Source organism: Monopterus albus, unplaced genomic scaffold, assembly GCF_001952655.1.
Source record: "Monopterus albus unplaced genomic scaffold, M_albus_1.0 scaffold134.1, whole genome shotgun sequence".
Lineage (NCBI taxonomy): Eukaryota > Metazoa > Chordata > Actinopteri > Synbranchiformes > Synbranchidae > Monopterus > Monopterus albus.
This window is the reverse complement of record NW_018128014.1, coordinates 915,189-930,018: the sequence shown is the minus strand read 5'-3', so window position 1 is coordinate 930,018 and position 14,830 is coordinate 915,189. Positions and strand designations below refer to the sequence as shown.

The 14,830-nt window shown below is 41.5% G+C and overlaps 1 protein-coding gene across 1 annotated transcript in view; it reads right to left on the bottom strand.

Moving 5' to 3' along the window:
* Positions 1–14,830, bottom strand: part of LOC109967681 (roundabout homolog 3-like) — a 55,005-nt gene that overhangs the window by 26,920 nt on the left and 13,255 nt on the right. The window contains exons 5-7 of the mRNA XM_020613431.1: positions 9,742–9,866; positions 5,610–5,781; positions 2,149–2,354 (exon numbers count right to left, since the gene is read on the bottom strand). Of these exons, the coding sequence (XP_020469087.1) occupies positions 2,149–2,354; positions 5,610–5,781; positions 9,742–9,866 (503 nt within the window). The remainder of the gene's footprint in view (positions 1–2,148; positions 2,355–5,609; positions 5,782–9,741; positions 9,867–14,830) is intronic.

Genomic DNA, 14,830 nt, shown 5'->3' with positions numbered 1-14,830 from the left:
AAACCAACCCAAAACCATCCGTGAGCCTCTCCAAGAAGAATTCCTCAGGTGAGTTTTAGCAAACTCTACTCTGGCGTTTTTATGTTCCTGTGTCAGCAGTGGGTCCCCTGGGTCTCCTACCAAAGTGTCCCTTGTCATTCAGATGGTGACAGATAGTGTGAGCTGACACTGTTGCACCCTGTGCCTGCAGGTCAGCTTGAATCTGTTTGGAAGTTGATCAAGGTTCTTTATCCACCATTGGAACAATTCTTCATTGCAGTCTGTCATCTGTTTTTCTCTTTTGTCCATATCCATGGAGATTAGCTACAGCTCCATGGGCTGGAAACGTCTTGACAATGTTGTTCACAGTGGACACAGGAACAACCAGATCTCTGGAGATGGACTTGGAGCCTTGAGACTGTCCAGGCTTTTCCACTGTTGTGGTTCTCAAATCCTCAGCCAATTCTGCTCTTCTTTCTTTTCTCCATGCTCAGTGTGGTCCACATGACACAAAGGTTGAATCGACCTTGCTCCATTTTAACTGGTTGCCAGTGTGATTTCTATGTTGCCAGCAACCTGTTGGTTGCTACGGGTGAGTTTCATTACAAATTAAAGGAGCATCACATGTTTGATATACAACTATTTCTGATGATTTAGAAATAATCATCAGATTGTCAATAATTCTGTCCAGTCCATTTTTGGAGTTCTGTGTGGACTGGATCAGATTTGGCTTTTTGTGTTGTTCCAATGCAAAGAAAAGAAATAAACATAACAACAAAGAATCTGTGATTGCATCAGTTTTCTGGGAGAAGCGGTGTGTTATCTGACAGATATGTAGGGGTGCCAGTATTTTTGGCTGTGACTGTATTTCCTAGCAGAGCTCAGATTAAGGTTGTTTTGAAAGACGTTTTACACATCTATCATTGATACAAAACAATTTTATTTTCTTCTTAGGGTTTAGAAAGGTCTTTTGTTATTTTCAAATTGGAAATAGCCTGACTGACATCATTAGATTCGATCATCAAATCAGTTACTATTACAGCACATGTTGTATAAAAAGTCTCTTAGGTTAAACAGGAACTCCATATTAAAACATAAGCACACAAATTCTTGATGGCCTATTTTCATACAGGTGATTTTTTTGTAAAACCCAACCTCACTAACTACCCTGCCCGATCGTCTGAGCACTCTTGTCTGGACATCTTTTTAGCCTTTTGTCATCTCATCCAAGGCCATTAACATCTTTAGTTTTGTTATGTTTGCTGTGAAATGACAAACTCAAACTCATCACCATAAGTTAGTGTGTAACTGTTCACTGTGTGGAACTTCAACAGGCTGTTTGACAGCTTCAAATGTTTCCAAAGCTTGAACACTTCCATGTTGGTGCTTTCCCTTTAATTCCCACATGACTTCAATGCAGCATAAAACCAACTTGAGGTTTCTGACTACAGACTATTTATGCTCCTCTCCCCTCTCTCTCTCGCTCAGCTTCCTGCTCCTCCCTCTCTCCTTCATTCATCCAGTCTTCACTTGAACTGATGTATTAAGTATTTAATTACAAGTCTCAGCGATCGTTAATCATTAAGAACCCACAATCAATTAATGTGTGAGCCTCCCTGAGTCTTGCCGAGGCTGCGGTGACCTCAGGTGCTGCCTCGTACCCAGGAGGGAATTCTGGGCAGAATAGATTTCATTAGCATGGAGTAAGACAGTGCTAATGACTGCTAATGGCCTTGCACACTCATTACCATGGTGAGCACGCCTCAGAGATGCTGCTTTGCTACATACACCTCTCCTCCTCACATAAAACTCATCACTTGACTCAACCATAAAAAACGTCCTCTGTTTAAGTGATTCACACTTTCCTGCTAATTAAAACTCTGGTGATTTATCGTGAGTGAACTGCATCATGTTTGATGTGCAAATAGTGATACATGTACAGTACGTCGTGAATCCATTTTAATGAGTTCACTGGAAGGTGTTTGTGATGACATGAACAGTCATAAATATACAAGATACGTTGCAGGTTATCACAGAAAAGGTGTGAACTGAAAGAAGGTCATCACTGTAAAAGGTTTGTCATTACTGTTTCATCACTTTGAAATTTCATAAACAAATAAAATGTTTTTGCAGTTTATTTGTTTAAGTGGAAGTGGTTTACTCAAGTACCTGGAGGTTGGTGATTTGGAAGGTGCCGTTCTCCATCAAGCTGACTCGACCATCGTTCCCCAGGATCCTCTGGCCGTCTTTCTCCCACTGGATGCTGGGGATGGGGTTGCCCATGATGTGGCAGTGTAACTGAGCAGTGGAACCTGGAGCTAAGGTGTGATTGGCTGGTCCCTGACGGATGATGGGGGGTACACGGTCCGAAGGTGCTGTTGGGACAGAGAACACAGTCACAGTGAGCTCTGAGATGAAAGGTCAGACATGAACTACCAAACGCACAACAGCGGCCACACTGCAATGAGACATACATGTGATGTCTAACTAACCATGGTCACCTGTGCTCCAGCCTCATCGAGGTATTCACTAGGGTTTTAGCAGTCTGTACCACTAGAACAAAACGTGTACAAACAGCCACAGATAGCGTTGTTGTTGCAATCATTTGTAGCCACTTAGTCTTAGTGGCAATACTTAAAACTCCACAACATCCTGTCCAGTATTATCCACACAACAACAAAAAGCTACAGTGCTCACTACATGGCTCACTCAGCAGCCCAGACATCAAACTCTATCCTAATAAAAATAAGATGAAGGGAATTTTGCATCTCATTCTGCTTTTAATTCAGTATGTGTCGCCCTGGAAGCCAGATTCACAGAGAAAGATCAACTAAATACTACTGTTAGGTCCATGGGCTGCAAAACTTTATGTTTGCCTGTAAAACCACAGTGCAGTAAGTCCTGCCATGTGAACTGTAAAATGTCACTAGAAGAGAGCACTCACTCCCTGAGGCTCTCTGGTCCTGCCCCAGTTCAACATGTAAATCGATGACATAGATTTTACCCAGGCACGATTATGTTGATACAATTACTCCCTGTAAGAGTTATGGACCACTTGACATGATATTGAGCTGGAGCTCAGCAAATATGTATTATTTATTACACTTTAGAAATATCTTCTCAACAAGTAGTCCTGAGTAATTTGAAAACAGTCCTGGTCGATAGTGCTAAGTGTATTTAAACAAAATATAGTGTATTTCCTTTCACTACATGTACAGTGCTGAGCACAGAGTTTTCTCTCCACCATACAACACTGTACCATCAGGGAGAAGTCACTCAGCATGACAACAAGCTCAAACACACTGTACAGCCGGAGTCATAAAGAACTCTCCAGTGGTGTGGCCCCCACTGAGCCCTATCCCAACATCATGGTACCAGTCTGGGCACACATGAAGAGCCAGGAGACACTGAAACAGCCTAAACTCACAGAAGAACTGTGGCAGTCGTTATGCAGTTTTGTTCCTGCACATGTCTACTTTATTTGCGCATTTAGTGTGTTTGGTATTTTTCTGCTATAAATGAATACACTTACACTGAGGTGGGAGACCGTGTGTGTGCTGATTAGGCAGTTTTAGGTGCTCATTTTGACCTGAAATAGTGACAATGATAACACCTGCTCAGACCACCTCTTATTGCATTTACAGCTTTCCTGACAAGCACATAGGCTGGGAAGCATGAGATCAAGCACACAAATGTATTTTATTAATGGAAACATCAACTTAAATTAACCTTTAAATCCACAGCTGATCTGCTGGAATTCACTCATTTATTGTGTATCATGAAGGTTATTTTTAAATAGGATAAATACACTGGTCCTCTGCATGTGCCTATAGATAGGAATGTGGTCAAACAGGGTTGGTGCACGTCAGGAGGTACCACCTGTAGTCTACTTACAGGATGCAGCCAGAGGTGATCTGCAGCCCATGTTTGAGAATCCCAATCCACATTAAAAATTACACATAATAAAACATAAAAGCAGCTCATGAGGCAAGATAAATAACAAACACCATGCAGATGTCTCCATTAATCCTGTTACACAGCAGGTAGAGTCGGATCAACCTCACTGTGGCTGTTGTCACTGTTAAGTTACAGTTTCTCCAAACGAACAACTTTCACACAGACATACCTTCGTTACTGCTGTGGGGATATACGTTGTGTCTGCTTTTGCATTTTATGGTGGTTTGATCAGCTTTGAAAGCAGCTGTAGGTGGAGATAAAGTGGGTGACACATCCACTTGTGCTCTCTGGAGGACCACAGTCAGTTTCACCATAAACACAGTGGTTACAGTGTGATTTTACTGTATTATTTTAAAAACAATGAAATGTTTATAAGGTTACATGTGAGACCCCTGTCAATTTCACACTGGCTCTGTGTCTGTAAGGGAGTGCTGCCAACTCAGAGTTATGCTCAGTTTAAACAAGTCCAAAAAATTCCTGCACATTCATATACAGTATGGTTGTGGAAAGAGCTGAAGACTGGTTTAAATACAAAGTCACTGCTTGTGGTGGCAACCACAGCTCACAAGGCCCCTGAACCTGAACTGAAAAAAAAAAAAAAAAAAAAAAAAATTTCCTTCACCTAGAGTTTAATGTTTTCCTACAGACATGGAACATATTCTGATTTGCATTTTGTGCTATAAAAGGCTCTGATACCGTCTGAGCCCTGACGTTAACTGAAAATGTGGAAAGTCAACAGAGGAGTTAGTACAGACAGAGCTGTTTACTCCCTGAATGGGAGGGAGGCAGGGAGGGAAGCATATGCTGCGGCAGGGTTATTTGCATAGAACTATCACCAGTTGTCCCTTTTTGATCAAATCAGATAAGGACTCCTGCTGCTTGTTCATCTGCGGGAAGGATATTTTAATTTGAGACAGATTTGAAGGGTTTTTGATTTTTATATGGACGCACGTGCATTTCTGGGGGATTGATATGCAGATTTTGAAAAATTATTAATCAAATATCGATTTGGAAATGTTAAGTTCGATAATTAGCAAAACAAATAGTAGCCATGGATTTTGGATGGTGTTGCATTTACAGGACACAGAAATGCATATCTATGTCAAATATTTATCTGCCACCTAAAACAAATACATGATGAAAATTTCATGACTTTTTGTGTCATAACCTTTTGTTTTTCTTCATCTGGTTTGCAGAGGCAAATTTCACAGTTTAGCCTCATTGGCATTAATTATTAAACCAGTGGGTGAAACTAGCCACAGTCTGAGAGTATACACTGGTTTCAAACACTAATGAGTCACAATCATCTCGTATTTCTAGTGATTAAAGATTCATCACAGAAGCACAAATGCCAAATGTCTGTTTCAGTGAGTCCTTTAGTTTATCTTAGTTTAGTTTATCTCCTGAAAACCAGTGAAAATAATCTGCAGAATAGCGAGACGAGACAGCACACTTTGTACACATTTTCAAGCATTCTGACAGGAGGGTTATTTTGGCTGTGTTCAGTCAACAGTAAGACAAAAGAAATTAATGATGTCAAGCTGTGATTTGAACCTAACTAGACCTTGAGCAAACAGTCAGTAGGTAAGAGAAGTTTATCAGTGGAATCCAAAAGCCAAGCAATGCAAAGCCATGCAGTCATAAAATGTTCATGTTTACATGTTTACACTCACCGCTTTCCACCTCTAGCAGGGCTTTGGTCAGGATGCTGCCGGCCACGCTGATGGCCTGGCAGATGTAATAGCCAGAGTCTTCGACTTGGACGTCAGCAATGGTTAACTCACCACTCAGCGACACAGAGAAACGACCTGACTGTGATGGCTCCTGGATGGGAAATAGCAAGATCTGGAGAAGAACGACATCCTGCAGATTAGTCTTTTTGTTTGTTTGTCTTCTACATCATTATACTGTACATACATTTTTCAGTTGATATCAGTTTGACTTAAGATTTGTTTATGCTAACTTGTGGGTTTAGACGGACACTCATGTTTACCCAGTAGCACTGATCGTGAAACCTTCAAGCAACAGTATCACTGCCTGACAGAAGCTGTTCCACTTGCAGCCTTTTCAAGAATTAGAATTTTTCAGCTGTACACAATATTGTTTCATAAATCTAGTGAATGTTCATAGAGCAGAGCTTTGTGAGCTTGTGCTGAAGTTTTCATTCAGACAGAACAGGTACTATACGTTGGGTCACTGCAGGATAAAGATGCAGAAGACATGGAGGACAGTCATTTCTTTAAATGCAGTATAAAGACTATGGACTATGGATCAACTATGGAGAGATCTGGACTTGGACCTTTTCAAGAGAACTTGTAATTTTATCTCTTTGTGCATTTGTCCGAGTGTGTTCCCAATTGGAGAAACCGCCAAGAATAAACACACAAAATGGAGAAAACAGAAAAGTGCACAAAAATGGTGCTCTGGAGCTCTATGTTTCTGATGTTGTTGTTGGGTTTTTCCTCTATAATAATAATAATAATAATAACAGTAAGGTCTAGACCTGACTTTGTAAAGTGTCCTGAGATGACTTTTGTTGTGATTTGGTGCTATACAAATAAATTGAATTGAACTGAAAAAAGAGACATGATGTTGAGGGGTCGAGGAGAGAAGGCGACAGATGCAAACAGTGGTTTCCACTTTAAAAACAATGTCTGGTTTGCTGCAGAAGCCACTTAACACATTATTGTAGCCAGAACCTCATTTTCAGTACTAGCCCTCTGTTTGCCCTCGGTATTAGAACGATCAAGAAAACTAATGGTGCACTGTGTCTGTAAGTCTCTTTCAGTGCATCTATCTCATGCAGACCCCCAGCAGCTTGGAACTGCAGCATTATTACAGTTAGTATTACCACATTTATGTAACCCTTTTACATATGTGAACATCTGTAGCCTGAAAGCAATTCACATCCAGTCTACTGGCCTTCACTCTCACCATATACAATATGATGTCACCAAAAGTGTTTTTGCTCAACTTTTATCCCTCATCTTGTCTTATTTCGTTTTCCATTTGTCAGTATGAAACAACTCTACATTTCCTGGTTATTTCACTGAATGCCCCCACCACTCTCAACATGCTACCCACATACTTCTCCTCCTCCTCCTCTTCTTCTTCCCCTGTGCTTTCCCCTCTTTATTTCTCTCCTCCACTCTTGTTCACCCTCTCCCACTCACATTCTCCAGGCCTCCACCAGTCTCGCTCTTCCCGCTCTAATCTGTACCTGGGAGCCATGCTACAGGCACCCAGGCACTCTCATCAGGCCTTTCAGCACATTCCAACAGGCTGCAGTGCTTATCATACACTCACTTTTCTCACACACACAGCTAGACATGCACCTCCCGCCTCATACACACATACATGTAGGCCTGTGCATGCAGACTCACTCTGATGAATAATGCCCTGTGTGGATGCGTGCATGCATGAGTCACTCTGGCACTAAACTACAGTGCACAGTGATAAAACTAAAGGATGAGAGTTGAGCAGGCGACAGTGAGATGAGATGCAGGCGACAGTGAGATGAGATGCAGGCTCTCCTTAAAGCACAAGGATCAAGGTGACATGCAGGCAAACTTACTTAAACTAATAACCATAGAGTTCTTGGTTTCTTTGTTTATAAACCAATCTGGGACTTTATCACTGTTGATTTTAACATTTTAAAATGAGTAAAACTGGCTAAAAAAGGTAATATTACCAGAAATCATCATCATACAGTATGTAACTGTTTATCAGGCAGTTGGTCATTGTAACTGTTCAACACCGAGCCGTGCCAAAACAGTTTCACTGTGTTCCTCACTAAAGATAGAAGTGATTTATTAACTCAGGTTTGATGATAATCTTCAGAAAACATCTGAAAATATCAAGACATTTAAACTGCTTTCGTATGGTAAGACCATGTATCTATTAAAGCAGCCCAAACACACATGCATGCTATGATTTTTTCACATGTCCTACTGGTTGATCATCTGGAGACAGGCCTCCCAGTCAAATCTGTGTCATTATACAAACACACCTTAAAAGCCATGGATCAGAAACCAGTTAAATGGACATTTCAAATTATTCAGAAATGTCATCTGCAAACTTCTGATAATTTCCTCAGCTTTTCATTTATCAAAACACTATTAAGCTATTTGTTCTTGGATGTTTGGACCTGCTTATTAACCACCTAACTACAGACAGGGGCTGCAAATGAAACACAGCACCCTCTTAATGGATCATTTTCAAGTTTTCAACATGAATCTGAACATAATCTGAACATATCCTGGTCTCAGAATAACTTCCAAAATAAACATTATTTATGCAACTGTCTTCACACAAAGCAGTGGAACAGCACACTGAGAACAGGCTTCATGCAGACTGGAACTGCTTTATACAGTCTTTCCTTTATCCCTCCCAGCCCTATACTGTGTGTATACTACATGTCAGTGTGGGAAATTATCTATGGTCTTGTTCATGAGTAAGGGTAAAATTGAATGTGACATTGACAGGTGAAATAGTACAGCATCAGCAGTATCGCAGGCTTTGAACCGGTCCGTTGTGGTGAAGGGGGAGCCGAGCTGGAAGGCAAAGCTCTCGATTTAGCAGTCAATCCATATCCCGACCCTCACCTATGACCAGGAGGTTTGGGGAGAGACCCAGAGAATACAAGCGACAGAAATGAGTTTCCTCTGGACTCAGCCTTAGAAATAGGGTACAGAGTTCGAACATCCAGAGGGAACTGTTCCATCAACAGCAGCTAGTTGAGGTGGCTCGGGCATCTGACTGGAATGCCTCCAGGGCACATTCTATTGGAGGTTTTCAGGGCACATCCAACTAGTGGGAGGCCCTGGGGAAGGCCCAGAACATGCTGGAGGGATTATATATCTCATCTGGCCTGGAAATGCCGTGTGGTCCGCCAGGAAGAAATGGAAAACATTGGGGAGAGGGAGGACTGGACCAGCCTACTAAGCCTACTGCCCCTGTGATCCAACCCTGTATAAGTGGTTGATATATAATGGATGAAAATTACTTTCTATGTCCCATTTTGCCCAGGTCTCTAGAAGGAGACACTAATTCTCAAAAGACTTTTTAATTAAGAAAAGGTTATAATAAATAGATAAATCAAAAAAACAATAGAGTATTTTAGTATTTTTGGTTCAATTTTACTGTATTTCATTATTTTAACAAGACTTGTAATGCTACAGTAAGTCAGACCACTTCTTCAGTGATCTTATCTGATAATCAAAGGTTACCCATGAGGAAAATCTAACAGTGACATATCAGTGCCCATGAGTGAGACAAGTCTGAGGCTTTAGACCACTCCCACCTGGCGGTCAGGTAAGCAGTGTGTTTGATGCTGGATGGAGTTGACTGCATATCTGCTCCACACCCTGATGAAGGCCACAGGCTGACTCTCAACATTGCAAATGTTTCTGGAACTTTGATATTTCAAGACTGCCTCCCTTCTCCTGGCAACACGCTTCTTGGTCAAGTTGTATCAGAGCCCTTATATTAACAAGTTGGAAGGCTGAGGAGACAAAGCTGAAATAACCCATTTAAAAGGTGCACAGTATATTTGTATATATATACAATATATTCCTGTAATGTGACCCATTTGTAAAATTAGCTAGTGCAATTTCCCATTATTTTACTACTCCAAATCCTATTTCTGTGAGAGTGCAGACACTTCTATCAGCAGTGGGAGCCCTGGTAACCATTAGACCACTCTGTCACTCCAGTACCACTGTTGTCAGACACAGTAATGGATTCATCAGATGCCAGAAGGTGGTACAGTGCTGACTTTAACTGATGTCACAGGACATTTCTTACCTGGCTGCCTTCTTTTTGCCAGAAGACGGCCGGCGGAGGATTTCCTTTGGTGCCACAGAGGAAGGTTATGGTGCGACCCGGAGCTGTGATCTGGTCCCGCGGCCGAACCACGATCTGGGGAGGCACTGCAACACGGAGAATAGAAAGTCAGCAGGTCACTAGAGAAACGAAGCATTTCTGTGTCATTCACTGTGGGTGTGTGTGGGTTTAATACAGCTATGTTGTGAGAGGCCACCACTGATAACTACAACTCACAACTGGCAACTCTCTCACTCAAGTTCTTCACTTTCTCTTCACCTCTCATGCACACAAACACATTCAGACAGAGGCACACTATGTGCACATACCTGCTCTGACTAACAGTGCAAATCACTGCAACTTGTTCTCATTTGCAGATCATAATCCAAGTGCCACACATGGCTGAAAAATGTTTGAATAGTATGAATATGAAGGGGTTTTTATGTCCAGGCAAAAGCGCCAAAGGAGTCTTTGTTTCCAGACAAATGAAATTAACATTTTTACTTGACATAGTTAATGAACATTGTTCATTGAGGACAATGTAAGACAGCAGCCTTGTGGCAGCTGATAAATAACCCAGCTGTTATTTTATTATCAGTTGTTAGAGCACATGCTGTCAACCCTTTGTTAACTATGTTCAAATAGTCAATGCGTCATTAGGTCCAAATATTCAATCAGGGTTGCTAACCAATTATTCCACTATTAATTAAGCATTTTTAACATAAGGGGATTCTGGGTCAAAACAGCAAGCGGGTGCCAATCAGCGCCAAGGCAAAAGGGAAAAAGGGGGAGAAAGCAAAGCCAATGACATTAAGGACCAAACTTTGTTTAAAAATATCTCCAAATAAATGGCTGATTATTTTTTAAAAAGTCAATTCTTTGTGAATTTCTTCAAACATGGCTCTGAACTAATACAACTGAGAAGTCCACTTTTATGGTTTTAAGGACTGAAAGAACCAGTGACTTCATCTAGTTCCTCTTGGACTGATGATCAATGAAGCTGCTTCAGCCTGTGTGCCATTTCATTCCCATATCAAGGACATGAGTAGCGTCAACACTGTGGATTCTTAGCATAATACCTGAAGCTATTTGATCACAAAGAGCAATTTACAGGATGGGCCTATAAAACAGATGCTCTGTGACTCGGGTTTGGTTGGCTGTGTAAAACCCATGATTATCAGTTTCCCATGTTTGATTGTATAGCCTATTAAAATGTCAGCCCAGAACCCTCAGGAGCCTAAATTCAGGTTTGTGGGTCACCTTTCTGATCCTGAGCACCAGGCTAATCAGATGGCTTTGAACACAGATGGAGGCCGGGAGGGGAAGGAGGCTGCAATGACATAGAAGGCTGTCTCACTTTCCCTTTGCTGTAACATGCCACTCCTTATCCCACACACACCTCTTTGATTTCTATTGATTCTCCAACCAGTGACAGGCCTTCCTCCACAGAGGGGGGTGTGAATGAATAATGCTGTCCTTGGCCAGCCCTAATTGATTTCTCATCTTCCCACCTGATCTCCTGCTTCTCTTTCATTCTCTCTCTCAATTAGCATCGAGAGAAACCAAGAGGAAGAGGAGTCTCTCCCTACATAACAGAAGAGAAAGAATGCTGTAAATAGGCAAGCCTCCATCAACTGCTGTCCTACACAAAAACACTGTAGTTGATGCAGACTTGCCAGAATTTCCCTGGCTGCCCATTCTCTAGCAGTGACTGGATTAATACCTAACTACCACCAGGACAGGCGTCCTGTCAAGGCTGGTGCAAAGCCTGAAATATGAAAGAAAGGCAGTGTAACACTGCCTTCTTATGAAATGCAGCTCCAGCCCTGTGCACATACATGTGACGAACACTCAGGAGAAAAGACATTGTGTCAGAACACCATGATAAGCAGGCCATTTGACAAAGAAACTTGTCATCATCTGAACATTTCCCCCTCGTGCCTGACACAACACCAAAGCTCTGATCCAAATACAGTGACAGTTTGGAACATTCAGGCTATTAAATTGATATTTTGGTGTGCTCTACAGCCCTGTCTGTAGAATAAGAATGTTTGATTTGAGCAGGCAAGTGGGCACACCGCCAGAGGTTGTAATAAATAATTAGCAATAATGGGTGCACTCAGCATGACACTGAGCTTTACATGTAGGGCAGGGAGACACATTAGCAACATGGGATGGAAACAGAGATGGGTTGTAACAGAGCAAATGAAGTACACATGAAAAACTAGCAGGCTGTGTCACGGAGGTAAACTGGGGAATGTCTAAAAAAAGAATGAAACACTTGAGATATTAATTCAAAGGCTCCTAGTCACTTATTTTATAAGCTGGATCTTGGCAGAAATGGAGCTAACATGCAAAAAGGGAGGCAAAAATAGACAAGGCCTGCAAGTTATATTTCAAGAGCTTTTGTCAGACTGAAGAGGAAAGTCTGGTCTGAGTGTGAAGTGTTTGGTTTCTTTGAATGTTTGGTTTCTATGTGATGAGGACCAAATGCTCTCTCAAATATGAGAATAATCCAGCAAAGTAAAGTCCTTACTTTGCTGGACATTTAAAGTTAAGACTTGAGTTTGCAGGGATGGAGTGAATCCTAGGTCCCTTATATGCATCCACGTTTCCCTACTTAGAACTTTTCTTGTGTCTAAGCCCCGCCCACATACGTAAGATGTGAGGAAAAGATGCAAAGAGAGAGTGCTCAAGGAAACACATTTTTAGATACATCAGATATCCTTTCCTTTCCTGAAGCATCCAATCACAAACTGATATCCAAAAAAGGGGCGTTCGTCCTTAAAAAACCTGTGCAAAGGATGCTCTGTTGTGTATCCTCACCCATAGCTCCTCCAGCAGCCTCTTCAGAGTGAGGTAATGTCTTATAAGAAACTTGAGATGTACCCATGGCCAAAAATAGTCCCAGCCCAGTATCCTAAGATGTATTGTATGTTTACAATGGATGATTCTGCCCCTCATGATTATGCCCAATGCTAGTGTTCAGTGCTAATGCAGGAAGTAGTGAGCCCTTTATGTAGCAAAGTAAACTAAGGGGGATTGATGAGTGTCAGTGTGTAGTGAGTTCCTACAGTGGTGGCATTCTGTCACATACCCTTAACAGCCACCTTTATATTAACTCTAACCAATGCCTTTTCCTAAACTGACTCCAGTGTTTTACAGTAGTTGCCCAACCTTTAATGATATCATGTTTGCCATAACCATGATCATTCCCTGATCTTAACCATGCAGTGCTTACTTTGGCATTACAACAAAATCCAGGGTGCTTGAGGATTGTCCACTAGTGGCATTCTTGTTTGAAGACAAGGATGCAGACGTTGGCTTTAGTCAGGTTAAGGAAGGAAAATCAACGTCATAAACAAAGTCACACAAATGTCTCGACCAGCTCAGCTGCTCACCCTATACTGTGGTCCCACTCGTTAAATGCACACACTCCCAGCAGGAGCTCCTCAGGGGCCTGGATGTGACAGGCAGCTGTCACGGTCCCACGCAGATGCAAACAGCGTGTTCCACACATGTCCATTTGAGTAAACACACTCCCAGACTGCTGGAGGGTATAAGCTTCAGCTTCTTCTTTTCATATAATATCCTCTCTCACTCACGTTTTCTTTCTGACATGATGGTTGAGGGGGTTATTTCCTAGGCATATTATATTATAGCTTGTCTATAATTCATATGCTTTTAATGCATTTAATCTGGAGCTGAATGTTTGTCCTCTGAACTATCACCTATATAGCCAGCATCAGTATATGAACTGATCTGCTGGTGTAACCTTATAGGGCCAGCACGGTAATTCTATGTCTTTATAATGTTGAAGCACCTGCAGGTAAGACAAAGAAGAGAAGCCTTCCCACAGCGTGAATCAATTCATTTAACAAAATTCAAGAGGAAGCTCAGCTTGCCTCCTGTCTGTACATAAAATATGGAAGTAAATCATAACTGTAATGTAATGTTTGCATCCAGACTTCTTCATTCTCAAGTCTCATTTACATGCATTGCATATAATGTGCTTCCCACTGTCCTAAACTCCTCTTGCACTGAGCTGTGTCATCAAGCTGTAAACTGCATTACAAAAATGTGACATGTGGTCCTGTTCACACATGTTGCACATGTCTGCTGCTCTCACTGCTGCAGAGAACTGTCTCTCTAATTGATGTCATACTGTTGATGGCCTCCACCAATGTGAGGGACAGCTTCCCTCACTACTGGCCCTACCGATGCTTATACTGTAGTATGTGAAGTAACTGAGCGGCAAAAAGACAAAATGTTACAGTGATGTTAACATAGAAGATATAAAGATCCTTTCAGAAATAGAAATGTAGACCCCTATTTGTTGTGTTACCTAAAGGATAATGATAATCACCTATATTGGCCAAGTATGTTACACACAAGGAATTAGTTTTCGGTACAGAACCAATGGCAGCCATCTGCGGCGCCAACTGAACTGATGGCTCTAACCATCGGGGACAACTTGGGGGTTCAGTGTCTTGCGCAAGGACACTTTGACATGTGGACTGCAGGCACTGAGATTCGAACCTCCGGCTGGGACACGACTGCTCTACCCACTGAACCACAGTCGCCCCCAACTGTTTCTGAAACCCACTCTTTAAACTCCCTACTCTTTATTCCATTTTTGTTTTTGTAACACTGGGACCAGAGGCCGTCTGACAGTCGATACCTCAGACATCTGTGACAAATTGCAGCTCCTTTTCTGAATTACATTTGTCAAGGAATACCAATGAAAGGCTCATACTGTACACTATACTGTTTATACTGTAGCAGTAAATAAATAAATTATATTTTCTAGGGGTGTAAGAAAATATCAATACACTGGAGTATTGTGATATTACATTTTGTGATATTGTATCAATTCTCAAAAACACTATTGATTTTTAATTAATAGTTCACATGCCAAGTAGTGCTATGTAGTTGGAGGTTACAGGGACTGTGACAAATGTAAATGCAGATCTTTGTTCTGATTGCTTAAAAAAGATAACTTTTTATAGGAGATTTGATGCATATGGTGATGTGTTGCTTATTTTATGAAAAATATTGATATATATATATA